The sequence below is a fragment of the Fringilla coelebs genome, assembly GCF_963513975.1.
Source record: "Fringilla coelebs genome assembly, chromosome: 32".
Taxonomy (NCBI): domain Eukaryota; kingdom Metazoa; phylum Chordata; class Aves; order Passeriformes; family Fringillidae; genus Fringilla; species Fringilla coelebs.
This window is the reverse complement of record NC_140058.1, coordinates 618,595-631,667: the sequence shown is the minus strand read 5'-3', so window position 1 is coordinate 631,667 and position 13,073 is coordinate 618,595. Positions and strand designations below refer to the sequence as shown.

At 46.3% G+C, this 13,073-nt stretch overlaps 1 protein-coding gene across 1 annotated transcript in view; it reads left to right on the top strand.

Annotated features, from left to right (window-relative positions):
- The window catches only part of LOC311164387 (uncharacterized protein), a gene marked incomplete at its 5' end in the record, with an annotated part of 12,259 nt that extends 2,329 nt beyond the window's left edge, over positions 1-9,930 (top strand). Inside the window, 5 exons of the mRNA XM_084223826.1 lie at positions 1,033-1,090; positions 1,723-1,791; positions 4,361-4,530; positions 6,632-6,735; positions 8,980-9,930. Coding sequence (XP_084079952.1) covers positions 1,033-1,090; positions 1,723-1,791; positions 4,361-4,530; positions 6,632-6,735; positions 8,980-9,177 — 599 coding nt within the window. The 3' untranslated portion in view covers positions 9,178-9,930. The remainder of the gene's footprint in view (positions 1-1,032; positions 1,091-1,722; positions 1,792-4,360; positions 4,531-6,631; positions 6,736-8,979) is intronic.
- Between the last annotated feature and the right edge of the window lie 3,143 nt (positions 9,931-13,073).

Sequence of the window (13,073 nt, the reverse complement as noted above, 5' to 3'; positions counted from 1 at the left end):
GGGAAATTCCTGGGGAAATTCCTGGGGAAATTCCAGGGGAAGTTCTGGGGGAAATTCCGGGAAATTCCTGGGGAAATTCCAGGGGAAATGGGGAAATTCCAGGGGAAATTCCAGGGGAAAATTGGGGAAAATGGCGGAAAATGGGGAAATTCCATGGGAAAATTGGGGGAAATGGGGGAAAATGGGGAAATTCCAGGGGGAAATGTGGGAAAATTGGGAAAGTTCCATGGGAAAATGGGGGAAATGGGGGAGAAATGGGGGGGAATGGGGAAATTCCATGGGAAAATAGGGAAAATTCCAGGGGTAAAGGAAGGGAAATGGGAAAATTCCATGGGAAAATGAGGAAAATAGGAGGAAAATGGGGGGAAATGGGGAAAATTGGGAAAACTTCAATGGAAAAATGGGGAAAATGAGGAAAATTCCATGGGAAAATGGGGAAATTTGCAAGGGAAATGGGGAATTTGGGGAGAATTCCATGGAAAATGGGAATTTGGGATAAATTCCTGGGAATTTTGGGGGTACTTCCATGGAAAATGGGGAATTTGGGAGAATTCCATGGAAAATGGGGAATTTGGGAGAATTCCATGGAAAATGGGGAATTTGAGGAGAATTCCATGGAAAATGGGGGATTTGGGAGAATTCCTGGGAAATTGGGGATTAATTCCAGGGAAAATGGGGAATTTGGGGAGGAATTCCTGGGAATTTTGGGGATAATTCCATGGAAAAATGGGGAATTTGGGAAAAATTCCATGGAAAATGGGGAATTTGGGGGAAAATTCCTGGGAATTTTGGGGGTAATTCCATGGAAAATGGGGAATTTGGGGAGAATTCCATGGAAAATTGGGAATTTGGGATAAATACCTGGGAATTTTGGGGGTAATTCCATGGAAAATGGGGAATTTGGGGATAAACTCCTGGGAATTTTGGGAATTTTGGGATAAATTCCTGGGAATTTTGGGAATTTTGGGATAAATTCCTGGGAATTTTGGGAATTTTGGGATAATCCCGGGAATTTGCTCCTGCCCAGACCAGGAGCTGCGGGCGGAGCTGGAGCTGCTGAAATCGAATTTCTCGAGAATTTGGGATTCGGGTGAGAGAGAAACCAAACGGGACTGGGGGAACTGGGAGGGACTGGGGGGGACTGGGAGGGACTGGGATGGGACTGGGAGGGACTGGGGGGGACTGGGGGGAACTGGGAGGGACTGGGATGGACTGGGGGGGACTGGGGGGGACTGGGAGGGACTGGGATCAAACTGGGAGGGACTGGGAGGGACTGGGAGGGACTGGGATGGACTGGGGGGGACTGGGAGGGACTGGGATCAAACTGGGAGGGACTGGGAGGGACTGGGGGGGACTGGGAGGGACTGGGATCAAACTGGGAGGGACTGGGAGGGACTGGGATTGGATTTGGGGGGGCTGGGATTGGATTCGGGGGGACTGGGTTATACTGGGAGGGACTGGGTTATACTGGGATGGAGTGGGGGGAACTGGGAGGGACTGGGAGCTGTACTGGTCTGGACTGGTCCAGACTGGTTTATAGTTGTCTGGACTGGTTCATACTGGTCCGTACCAGTCCATACTGGTCCGTACTGGTCCATACTGGTCCGTACTGGTCTGTACCGGTCCGTACTGGTTTATGCTGGTCCATACTGGTCCATACTGGTCCGTACTGGTCCGTACTGGTCTGTACTGGTCCATACTGGTCCGTACTGGTCCGTGCAGTGCAGCAGGATCAGACCCAGCTGCGTTTCGGGTTCCGGCAGCAGCAGCTGGAGCAGCGGGAGCTGGCAGGTAAGCACGGAATTCCCACAATTCCCAACATTCCCAACATTCCCAGAATTCCCAAAAAAATCCCCCAAAATTCCCAAAATAATTAAAAAAAAATCCCCCCAAAATTCTCCCCCAAAAAAGAAGAAAAATTCCCCAAAATTCCCAAAATTTCCCGACAATTTTCCCCCAAAATTCCCCCTAAAATTCCCCTTAAAATTCCCAAAAATTCCCCCCCCAAAATTCCCCTAAAAATTCCGAAAATTAAAAAAAAAAAATCCCAAAATTTCCCCCCAAAAAATTCCCAAAATTAAAAAGAAAACCCAAAACACCAAACCCAAAATCACCCAAAAAATCCCAAAATTTCCCCCAAAAATTCCCAAAATTCACCCCCAAAATTCCCCTAAAAATTCCGAAAATTAAAAAAAAAACCGAAAAAAATCCCAAAATTCCCCCACAAAAAATTCCCAAAATTAAAAAGAAAACCCCAAAACACCAAAACCAAAAACACCCAAAAAATCCCAAATTTCACCCCCCAAAAATTCCCCTAAAAATTCCTAAAATTAAAAAAAGTCCCAAAATTTCCCCTCAAAATTTCCCAAAATTCAAAAAAACTCCAAAACACCAAAACCAAAACCACCAAAACATCCCAAAATCCCGCCCCAAAAATTCCCAAAATTCCCTCCCCCAAATTCCCCTAATAATTCCTAAAATTGAAAAAAAAAATCCCAAAATTCCGCCCCAAAAATTCCCAAAATTCCACCCCCTAAATTCCCCTAAAAATTCCTAAAATTAAAAAAAAAACCGAAAAAAATCCCAAAATTCCACCCACAAAAAATTCCCAAAATTAAAAAGAAAACCCCAAAACACCAAAACCAAAAACACCCAAAAAATTCCCAAAATTCCCGCCCCCAAAAATTCCCAAAAGAACCAAAAATCCCCCCAAAATTTTCGGGAAAATCTCCTAAAAATCAACGGAAATTCCCCTAAAAATTCCCCAAACATTCCTGGCGTTTTCCCGGATTTTTCCCGGGGTTTTCCCAGATTTTTTTCCCAGATTTTCCCAGGGTTTTCCTGGATTTTTTCCCAGATTTTCCCGGATCCTTTCCCGGATTTTCCCGGGGTTTTCCCGGATATTTTCCCAAATTTTCCCGGGGTTATCCTGGATTTTTTCCCAGGGTTTTCCTGGATTTTTTTCCCAGATTTTCCCAGGCTTTTCCCAGATTTTTTCCCGGATTTTCCCAGTTTTTTTTCCCAGATTTTCCCAGGGTTTTCCTGAATTTTTTCCTAGATTTTCCCGGGGTTTTCCCAGATTTTCCCGGGGTTTTCCTGGATTTTTTCCCAGATTTTCCCGGGGTTTTCCCGGGGTTTTTTTTTGCGGATTTTCCTGGGGATTTTCCTGGATTTTTCCCCAGATTTTCCCAGGCTTTTCCCAGATCCTTTCTCGGATTTTCCCGGGGTTTTCCTGGATCCTTTCCCGGATTTTCCAGGGTTTTTTCCCCAGATTTTCCCGGGGTTTTCCTGGATTTTTTCCCAGATTTTCCCGGGGTTTTCCTGGATCCTTTCCCGGATTCTTTCCCATGGTGTTCCCGGATTTTCTGAGGGTTTTCCTGAATTTTTTCCCGGATTTTCCCGGGGCTTTCCTGGATCCTTTCCCGGATTTTTTTCCCAGATTTTCCCAGGGTTTTTCTGGTTCTTTTCCCGGATCCTTTCCCGGATTAATTCCGCATTTCCTGGGGTTTCCCCCGGAATTCCTGGACCAGCCGTGGGCGGCTCGGGGGCGATTCCTCATTCCCTGCATCATTCCCGGGATTCTCCTGGATCATTCCCTGGATTTCCCCGGATTCTCCTGGATCATTTCCTGATGATTTCCCAGATCATTTCCCAGATTTTCCTGCATCATTTCCCTGGATTCTCCAGGATCATTCCCAGATCATTCCCAGGATCATTCCCTGGATCATTCCCAGATCATTCCCTGGATCCTTCCCAGATCATTCCCTGGATCCTTCCCTGGATCATTCCCAGATCATTCCCTGGATCATTCCCAGGATCATTCCCTGGATTCTCCTGGATAATTTCCTGATGTTTTCCCGGATCATTTCCCTGGATGATTTTCCTGGATCATTTCTCTGGATTTTCCTTGATTTTCCCAGGATCCTTTCCCAGGATAATTCCCCATTTCCCTTTTCCCAGCGCTGCTGTGCCGCTCGCTGGGCAGCCCGGGGCCGTTTCCCCGGGGTTTTTTGGGATATTTCCCAGGATAATTCCCATGTTTCCCTTTTCCCAGGGTTGCTGTGCCGCTCGCTGGGCAGCCCGGGGCCGTTTCCCCGGGGGTATTTCCCAGATTTCCCGGGATATTTCCCAGGATAATCTCCGATGTTTTTCCCCCCAGGGTTGCTGTGCCGCTCCCTGGGCAGCCCAGGGGTATTTCCCAGATTTCCCGGGATATTTCCCAGGATAATTCCCCTTTTCCCGTTGTTTTTCCCAGGGTTGCTGTGCCGCTCCCTGGGCAGCCCGGGGCGCTGCGGGGCCGTTTCCCCGGGGGTTTTTTGGGATATTTCCCAGGACAATTCCCATGTTTCCCTTTCCCCAGGGTTGCTGTGCCGCTCGCTGGGCAGCCCGGGGCGCTGCGGGCCGGGCTGGCTCCCGCTCGGCTCCTCCTGCTTCTCCTTCTCGCGGGACGCGCTGAGCTGGGGCCGCGCCCGCAACGCCTGCGCAGAGCTGGGAGCGCGGCTGGCGGAGGTGCGGAACGAGGAGGAGCAGGTGGGACCGGGACACCCGAGCCAGGATCCCAGATCAGTCCCCAACCCCAAATCCCAAATCAATCCTCAACCCCAAATCCCAGATCCCAAATCAATCCCAGATCCCAAATCAATCCCAGATCCCAGATCCCGAATCAATCCCAGATCCCGGATCCCAAATCCCAAATCAATCCCAGGTCCCAAATCCCAGATCTCAAATTCCAAATCAATCCCCAACCCCAAATCCCAAATCAATCCCAGATCCTGAATCCCAAATCAATCCCAGATCCTGAATCCCAAATCAATCCCCAACTCCAAATCCCAAATCCTGAATCCCAAATCAATCCCAGATCCCGAATCCCAAATCAATCCCCAACCCCAAATCCCAAATCAATCCCCAACCCCAGATCCCAAATCCCCAATCCCAAATTGATCCCAGATTGCCAATCCCAAACCCCAATCCCAAATCAATCCCAAACCCCAAACTCCAATCCCATCCCCAATCCCAAATCCCCAATCCCAAACCCAAACCCCAAACTCAAACCCCAAACCCCAAACCCCAAACCCCAATCCCAAACCCCAAACCCCAATCTCAAACCCCAAACCCCCCAAACCCCAAACCCAAACCCCAAACCCCCCAAACACCAAACCCCAATCCCAAACCCCAATCCCAAACCCCAAACGCCAAACCCCCCAAACACCCCAAACCCCAAACCCCAAACACCCCAAACCCCAAACACCCCAAACCCCCCAAACCCCAATCCCCAAACCCCAAACACCCCAAACCCCAAACACCCCAAACCCCAAACCCCAATCCCCAAACCCCAAACACCCCAAACCCCAAACCCCCCAAACCCCAAACCCCAAACGCCAAACCCCAACCCCAAACCCCAAACCCCAAACCCCCCAAACGCCAAACCCCAACCCCAAACCCCAAACGCCAAACCCCCCAAACCCCAAACCCCCCAAACCCCAAACCCCAATCCCCAAACCCCAAACGTCCCAAACCCCAAACCCCAATCCCCAAACCCCAAACGTCCCAAACCCCAAACCCCAAACCCCAAACCCCAAACCCCAATCTGAAACCCCAAACCCCCCAAACCCCAAATCCCAAACACCCCAAACCCCCCAAATCCCAAACACCCCAAACCCCAAACCCCAAATCCCAAACACCCCAAACCCCAAACCCCAAACCCCAAACCCCAAACACCCCAAACCCCAATCCCAAACCCGGCCCCACCCCGATCCCAAACCCCAAACCCCAAACCCCCCAAACACCCCAAACCCCAATCCCAAACCCGGCCCCACCCCGATCCCAAACCGCTTTTGTTGGGGTTTTCGGGGAACTTTGAGGGGTTTGGGATTTTTGGTTTTTTTGGGGGGGGGATGTTTTGGGGTGGTTTTGGGGTTTCCAAGGTTTTTTGGGGTGTTTTTGGGATGTTTTGGGGGTTTTTTGGGATGTTTTGGGGGATGTTTTGGGGTTTTTGGGGATGTTTTGGTTTTTTTTCAGGGTGTTTTGGGGTTGTTTGGGGTTTTTTTGGGGTTGTTTTGGGGATGTTTTGGGGGATGTTTGGGGTTTTTTTGGGGGATGTTTTGGGGTTTTTTTGGGGGATGTTTTGGGGCTTTTTTGTGGGATGTTTTGGGGGTTTTTTGGGGTGCTTTGGGGTTTTTCAGGGTGTTTTGGGGTTTTTGGGGTGTTTTTTGGGGGGTTATTTGGGATTTTTGGGGGGATTTTTTGGATTTCCAAGGTGTTTTGGGGAAGGTTTGGGGTTTTTTTTGGGGGTGTTTTGGGGTGTTTTGGGATTTCCAAGGGTTTTTGGGATGTTTTTGGGGATTTTTTAGGGATTTTTTGGGGGGTTTTGTGGGGGATTTTTTTTTTGGATGTTTTGGGTTTTTTGGGGGATTTTTTTTGGGATGTTTTGGGTTTTTTGGGGGGATTTTTTTTGGGATGTTTTGGGTTTTTTGGGGGGATTTTTTTGGGGGGATGTTTTGGGGTTTTTTGGGATTTTTTTTGGGATGTTTTGGGGTTTTTTGGGGGGATTTTTTTGGGGGATGTTTTTGGTTTTTTTGGGATGTTTTTGGGGATGATTTGTGACATTTTGTGCGGTTTTTGTGTCCCCCAGGCGTTGGTGCTGCAGCACAGCGAGCGCAGCAGCTCCTACTGGCTGGGGCTGCGGCTGCGCCAGGGGAAATGGCGCTGGGAGAGCGGCACCGAGCCCCGCTTCATGTGAGGGGGAAAAATTCACATTTTGGGAAAAAATCTGAATTTGGGAAAAAAATCTCAATTTGGGAAAAAAATCTGAATTTGGGAAAAAAATTGGGGGAAAAAATCTGAATTTTGGAGGAAAAAATCTGAATTTTGGGGGAAAAAAATCTGAATTTTGGGGGAAAAAAATCACAAATTTTGGGGGAAAAAGATCTGAATTTTTGGCAAAAATATTCATCAATTTTGTGGGGAAAAAAATCTCAATTTTGGATGAAAAAAATCTCAATTTTTGGCAGAAAAATCCCAATTTTTGCTCGAAAAAAATCAAAGTTTTGCTTAAAAAAAATCTGAATTTGGGGGACAAAAATCACAAATTTTGGTTAAAAGAAATCTGAATTGTGGAGGAAAAAATCTGAATTTTTGGCAGAAAAATCCCAATTTTTGGTTTAAAAAATCTCAATTTTCGGTTAAAAAAATCTGAATTTTGGGGGGGAAAATTTCTCAATTCTTAGCAGAAAAATCACAATTTTTGGGAAAAAATCTGAATTTGGGGGAGGAAAAATCTCAATTTTTGGCAGAAAGAATCCAAATTTTTGGGAAAAAATATCTGAATTTTGGGATTTAAAAAATCTGATTTTGGAGGAAAAAAATCTCAATTTTCAATTAGAAAAATCTGAATTTGGGAGAAAAAAATCACAAATTTTGGTTAAAAAAAATCTGAATTTTGCAGGAAAAAGTTTCAATTTCTGGCAGAAAAATCCCAATTTTTGCTTGGAAACAAGATCACTTTTCGGCAGGAAAAAAGATCCCAAATTTTGGCAAAAAGAAATCCCAATTTTCAGTTTAAAAATCTGAATTTTGCAGGGAAAAAAATCTCAATTTTTGGTTAAAAGAAATCTGAATTTGAGGGGAAAAAACCCTGAATTTTGCAGGAAAAAAAAATCTCAATTTTTGGGAGAAAAAAATTACAATGTTTGGTAAAAATATTCAGAATTTTGGGGGAAAAATCCTAATTTTAGCAAAAAAATCCCAATTTTTTACTTAAAAAATCTGAATTTCGCGGGAAAAAACCCCACAATTTTTGGCAGAAAAATCCCAATTTTTGCTTTAAAAAAATTCTGAATTTGGGGGAAAAAACCCTGAAGTTTTGACACAAAAATCAGAATTTTTGGGGAAAAAAATTCAAAGGTTTTGGTTAAAAAATCTGAATTTTGGGGAAAAAAATTTCAATTTTTGGCAGAAAAATCATAATTTGGGGGAAAAAAATAATAATTTTTGGGGAAAAAAAAATCACAATTTTTGGTAAATAATCTGAATTTTGGGGGAAATCTCACTTTTGGCAAAAAAAAATCACAATTTTTGGTTAAATAATCTGAATTTTGTGGGGGAAAAATCTCAATTTTTTGGCAGAATAATCCCAATTTTTGCTTAAAAAACTCTGAATTTGGGGGAGAAAAAAAAATTACAATTTTATACAAAAAAAATATCATAATTTGGGGTGAAATTTGGCCTCATTTTCCCCTCAGAAATGGCTTTTTTGGGCCTCATTTTTCTCTCACAAATGACATTTTTGGCCTTGTTTTCCCCTCAAAAATGTCATTTTTGGGCCCGACTTTCCCTTCAAAAATGGCTGTTTTGGGCCTGATTTTCCCCTCAAAAATGACATTTTTGGGCCTGATTTTCCCTTCAGAAATGACTTTTTTTGGCCTCGTTTTCCCCTCAAAAAATGACATTTTTGGGCCTGATTTTCCCCTCAAAAATGGCTTTTTGGGCCTTGCTTTCCCCTCAAAAATGACATTTATGGGCCTCATTTTCCCCTCAAAAATGGCATTTTTGGCCTCATTTTCCCCTCAAAAATGACATTTTTGGCCTCATTTTCCCTACAAAAATGACATTTTTGGGCCTGATTTTCCCCTCAAAAATGGCTTTTTTACACCTCATTTTCCCCTCAAAAATGGCATTTTTGGCCTCATTTTTCCCTCAAAACTGACATTTTTGGCCTCGTTTTCCCCTCAAAAATGGCTTTTTTGGGCCTGATTTTCCCCTCAAAAATAACATTTTTGGCCTCATTTTCCCCTCAGAAATGGCTTTTTTGGCCTCATTTTCCCCTCAGAAATGGTTTTTTTGGCCTCATTTTCTCCTCAGAAAAGGCTTTTTTCGCGCCATTAAACCCAATTTTTTCACTTCTTTCCATTCCTTGCTTTGACTGTTTCACTTTTTGGTGATGTTTTATTTCCCTAACGGGATTTTTTGCGTTTTTTGCAGCTTTTGGGACGTGTGGCTGCAGGAGGAGCAGCGGGAGCCGAGGGAGTGCGGGGCGCTGGGCCCCGAGGGGCGCTGGGTGAGCGCGGCCTGCGCGGCGCCGCTGCGCTGGATCTGCCAGAGGCCCAACAGCTGCTGAGAGCCCCTTCCTTCGCTCTGGGGGGACCAAAAAGCCCCATTTTTAAAAAAGGATTTGTGTGAAAATCCCACCAAAAATCCCGATTTTTTAAAAGAGATTTGTGTAAAAAATCCCACGAAAAATCCTGATTTTTTTAAAGGGATTTGTGCAAAAAATCCCGCCAAAAATCCCGATTTTTTAAAGGGATTTGTGCAAAAAAAAAAAAAAAAATCCTGATTTTTTAAAGTAGGATTGTTTTTAAAAACAATCCTGATTTTTGGAGAAGGGATTTATGAGAGACAGCCGCTCAGTTGGAAATGTTAAAAGATGAACTAAACCTTAACAAAATTGACACCCAAAGGACTAAATAAGGACAAGCAGGCCCGGGAGCTCCCTCACAGTTGGAAATGTTGAAAGGTGAACTAAACCTTAACAAAATTGACACCAAAAGGAGTAAATCAGGACAAGTAGGCCCGGGAGCTCCCTCACAGTTGGAAATGTTGAAAGGTGAACTAAACCTTAACAAAATTGACACCCAAAGGACTAAATAAGGACAAGCAGGCCCGGGAGCTCCCTCATGGCTGCCTACCGTGGGCTGGCTGCGCTTCAAGATGGACGCTTCGCCTTTTATAGCCGGGGGGGCTGCATCAGCCAATCGTGGCCCTTCCTGACGTCTGTCAGTCAACTCTTCTTTGCTGTTCATTGGTGGAGATTGTTTTCTCGTAATTTGATTGGAGGGTCGGGCGCTGTCAGGCCACGCCCCTCAGTGGTTTGGTACACGCCTTCTTTCTACCCGTCCTGGATGTGTCAGCCTGAGCGATGGTGACGGAACAGGGGAGGGACTGCGGGGAGAACAGAGGGCACGTAAATGACAATAACATAATTATACATCAGCAAGGCTTGCTTGAATGCTCACACTGTATCCAACACTTCATCACGAGAGAATTAATCGCATCAGCCATCTAGAACACACGTGAGGGGAAAAAGAGGGGGAAACAGGAGGGGAAAAGGTGAGAATCGTGAGGGGAAAAAGGGAAATATGAGGGGTAAAAGAAAAATATGAGGGGTAAAGGGGAAATATGAGGGGTAAAAGGCTGGGAAATGTGAGGGGGAAAGGCGAGAAACATGAGGGGAAAAGGGCGGGAAACGTGAGGGGAAAATGGTGGGAAGGGTGAGGAGAAAAGGGTGGGAAATGTGAGGGGGAAAAGGGAGAGAAAAGTGAGAAGAAAAGAGTGGGAAATATGAGCGGAAAAAGAGTGGGAAACATGAGCAGGAAAAGAGTGGAAAACATAAGGGGAAAAGGGCAGGGAATGTGAAGGAAAAGGGTAGGAAATGTGAGGGGGGAAAAGGGAAATATGAGGGGTAAATGGTGGGAAATGTGAGGGGGAAAGGCAAGAAAGATGAGGGGAAAAGGGAAGGAAATGTGAGGGGAGAATGGTGGGAAATGTGAGGGGAAAAAGAGTGGGAAACATGAGGGGGAAAGGGCAGGAAATGTGAAGGAAAAGCGTGGGAAATGTGAGGAGGAAAAGGGAAATAGAAGGGGGAAAAGTGTGGGAAATGTGAGGGGGAAAGGCGAGAAACATGAGGGGAAAAGGGCGGGAAAGGTGAGGGGAAAACGGTGGGAAGGGTGAGGGGAAAAGGGTGGGAAATGTGATGGGCAAAGGCGAGAAACATGAGGGGGAAAGGGCAGGAAACGTGAGGGGAAAAGGGAAAGAGAAGTGAGGGGAAAATGGTGGGAAATGTGAGGGGGGAAAGGGCGGGAAATGTGAGGGGGAAAGGGCGGGAAATGTGAGACGAAAAAGTTGGGAAATGTGAGGGGGGAAAAGGTGAGAAATGTGAGGGGAAAAGGGAAATGTGAGGGGGAAAAGGGTAGGAAATGTGAGGTGGAAAAGGGCTGGAACCATGAGTGGAAAAAGGGTGGGAAATGTGAAGAAAAAGAGCGGGAAATGTGAGGGGAAAAGGCGAGAAACATGAGGGGAAAAGGGCGGGAAACGTGAGGGGGAAATGGTGGGAAGGGTGAGGAGAAAAGAGTGGCAAATGTGAGAGGGAAAAGGGAGAGATGTGAGGGGGAAAGGGTGGGAAATGTGAGAGGAAAAAGAATGGGAAACATGAGTAGGAAAAGAGTAGAAAACATGAGGGGAAAAGGGCAGGAAATGTGAAGGAAAAGGGTGGGAAATGTGAGGGGGAAAAGGGAAATTTAAGGGGGAAAAGGGTAATATGAGGGGTAAAAGGGTGGGAAATGTGAGGGGGAAAGGGATGGGAAATGTGAGAGGGAAAGGGCGGGAAATGTGAGACGAAAAAGTTGGGAAATGTGAGGGGGGAAAAGGTGAGAAATGTGAGGGGAAAAGGGAAATGTGAGGGGGAAAAGGGAAAATATGAGGGGGAAAAGGGTGGGAAATGTGAAGGAAAAGGGTGGGAAATGTGAGGGGAAAAGTTGGGAAATGGGAAGGGAAAATGGTGGGAAATGTGAGGGGAAAAGGGCGGGAAATGTGAGGGGAAAAAGGGCGGGAAACGTGAGGGGAAAAAGGGTGGGAAATGTGAGGTGAAAAAGTTGAGAAAATGTGAGGGGGAAAAGGGAAACAAGGGGGAAAATGGCAGGAAATGTGAGGGGGAAAGGGTAGGAAAGGTGAGAGGAAAAAGAGTGGGAAACATGAAGGGAAAAGGGCGGGAAATGTGAGGGGAAAATGGTGGGAAGGGTGAGGGGAAAAGGATGGGAAATGTGAGGGGGCAAAGGGAGAGAAAAGTGAGGGGGAAAGGGTGGAAAAGGTGAGGGGGAAAGGCGAGAAACATGAGGGGAAAAGGGTGGGAAATGTGAGGGGAAAAGAGAAAATATGAGTGGGAAAAGGGCGAGAAACGTGAGGGGGAGAAGGGCTGGAACCATGAGAGGAAAAAGGGTGGGAAATGTGAAGTAAAAGGGTGGGAAATGTGAGGGGAAAAGTTGGGAAATGTGAAGAGAAAATGGTGGGAAATGTGAAGGAAAAGGGTGGGAAATGTGAGGGGGAAAGGGAGAGGAAAGTGAGGGGGAAAAGGCAGAAATTTTCCAGTGCCAGGGCAGATTTTAAGCACCAACCCAGAGCCCATGGATGAGGATTTTGAGCTTTTTTTGGGAAAAAAAAGGGGCTGGAGGAGCAAAAAGCTGATTTTGAGGGGTAATTGAAACAAAAAAAAATCCTAAATTCTGGATTTTTTAGGAGTAATTTATCCCAAAAATGAGGCACTAAGGTGACTTTCAGTTGTCACCCTTGTGCTTGACCAGAAAACTCAGCACTCCAGGATGTGCTTTGCCAGGAATTTCTGGAAATTCCAGGAAATTTCAGGGAAAAAAGCAAAATAAAGAATCAGGAAATGAAGGGAACAGAGTCTGGGAAAGAGAATCAGTTGGGAAGAGCTGAGATGTGTCACATGTGGGACAGAAAATAGAAGTTTTCCTGTTAAGAACAGGGAGAGGTGGTGAAATTCCTGATATTTAGAGGAATATTCTCATTCTGTGTGAACAGGGGTCCCCTCACCCCATCCCAGGGCATTCCCAAGGATGAGGGATCCCCTCAGTGAGGGATGAGGGAATGAGGGATCCCCTCACCTCAGATCCCGGAGGGAATGAGGGATCCCTTCACACCAGATCCCTGAGGGAATGAGGGATCCCCTCACCTCAGATCCCTGAGGGAATGAGGGATCCCCTCACCCCAGGTCCCTGAGGGAATGAAGGATCCCCTCATGCCAGGTCCCTGAGGGAATGAAGGATCTCCTCACGCCAGGTCCCTGGGGGAATGAGGGATCCCCTCACGCCAGATCCCTGAGGGAATGAGGGATCCCCTCACCCCAGATCCCTGAGGGAATGAGGGATCCCCTCACGCCAGATCCCTGAGGGAATGGGGTGTCCCCTCACACCAGATCCCTGAGGGAATGAGGGATCCCCTCACGCCAGATCCCTGAGGGAATGAGGGATCCCCTCACGCCAGATCCCTGACGGAATGAGGGA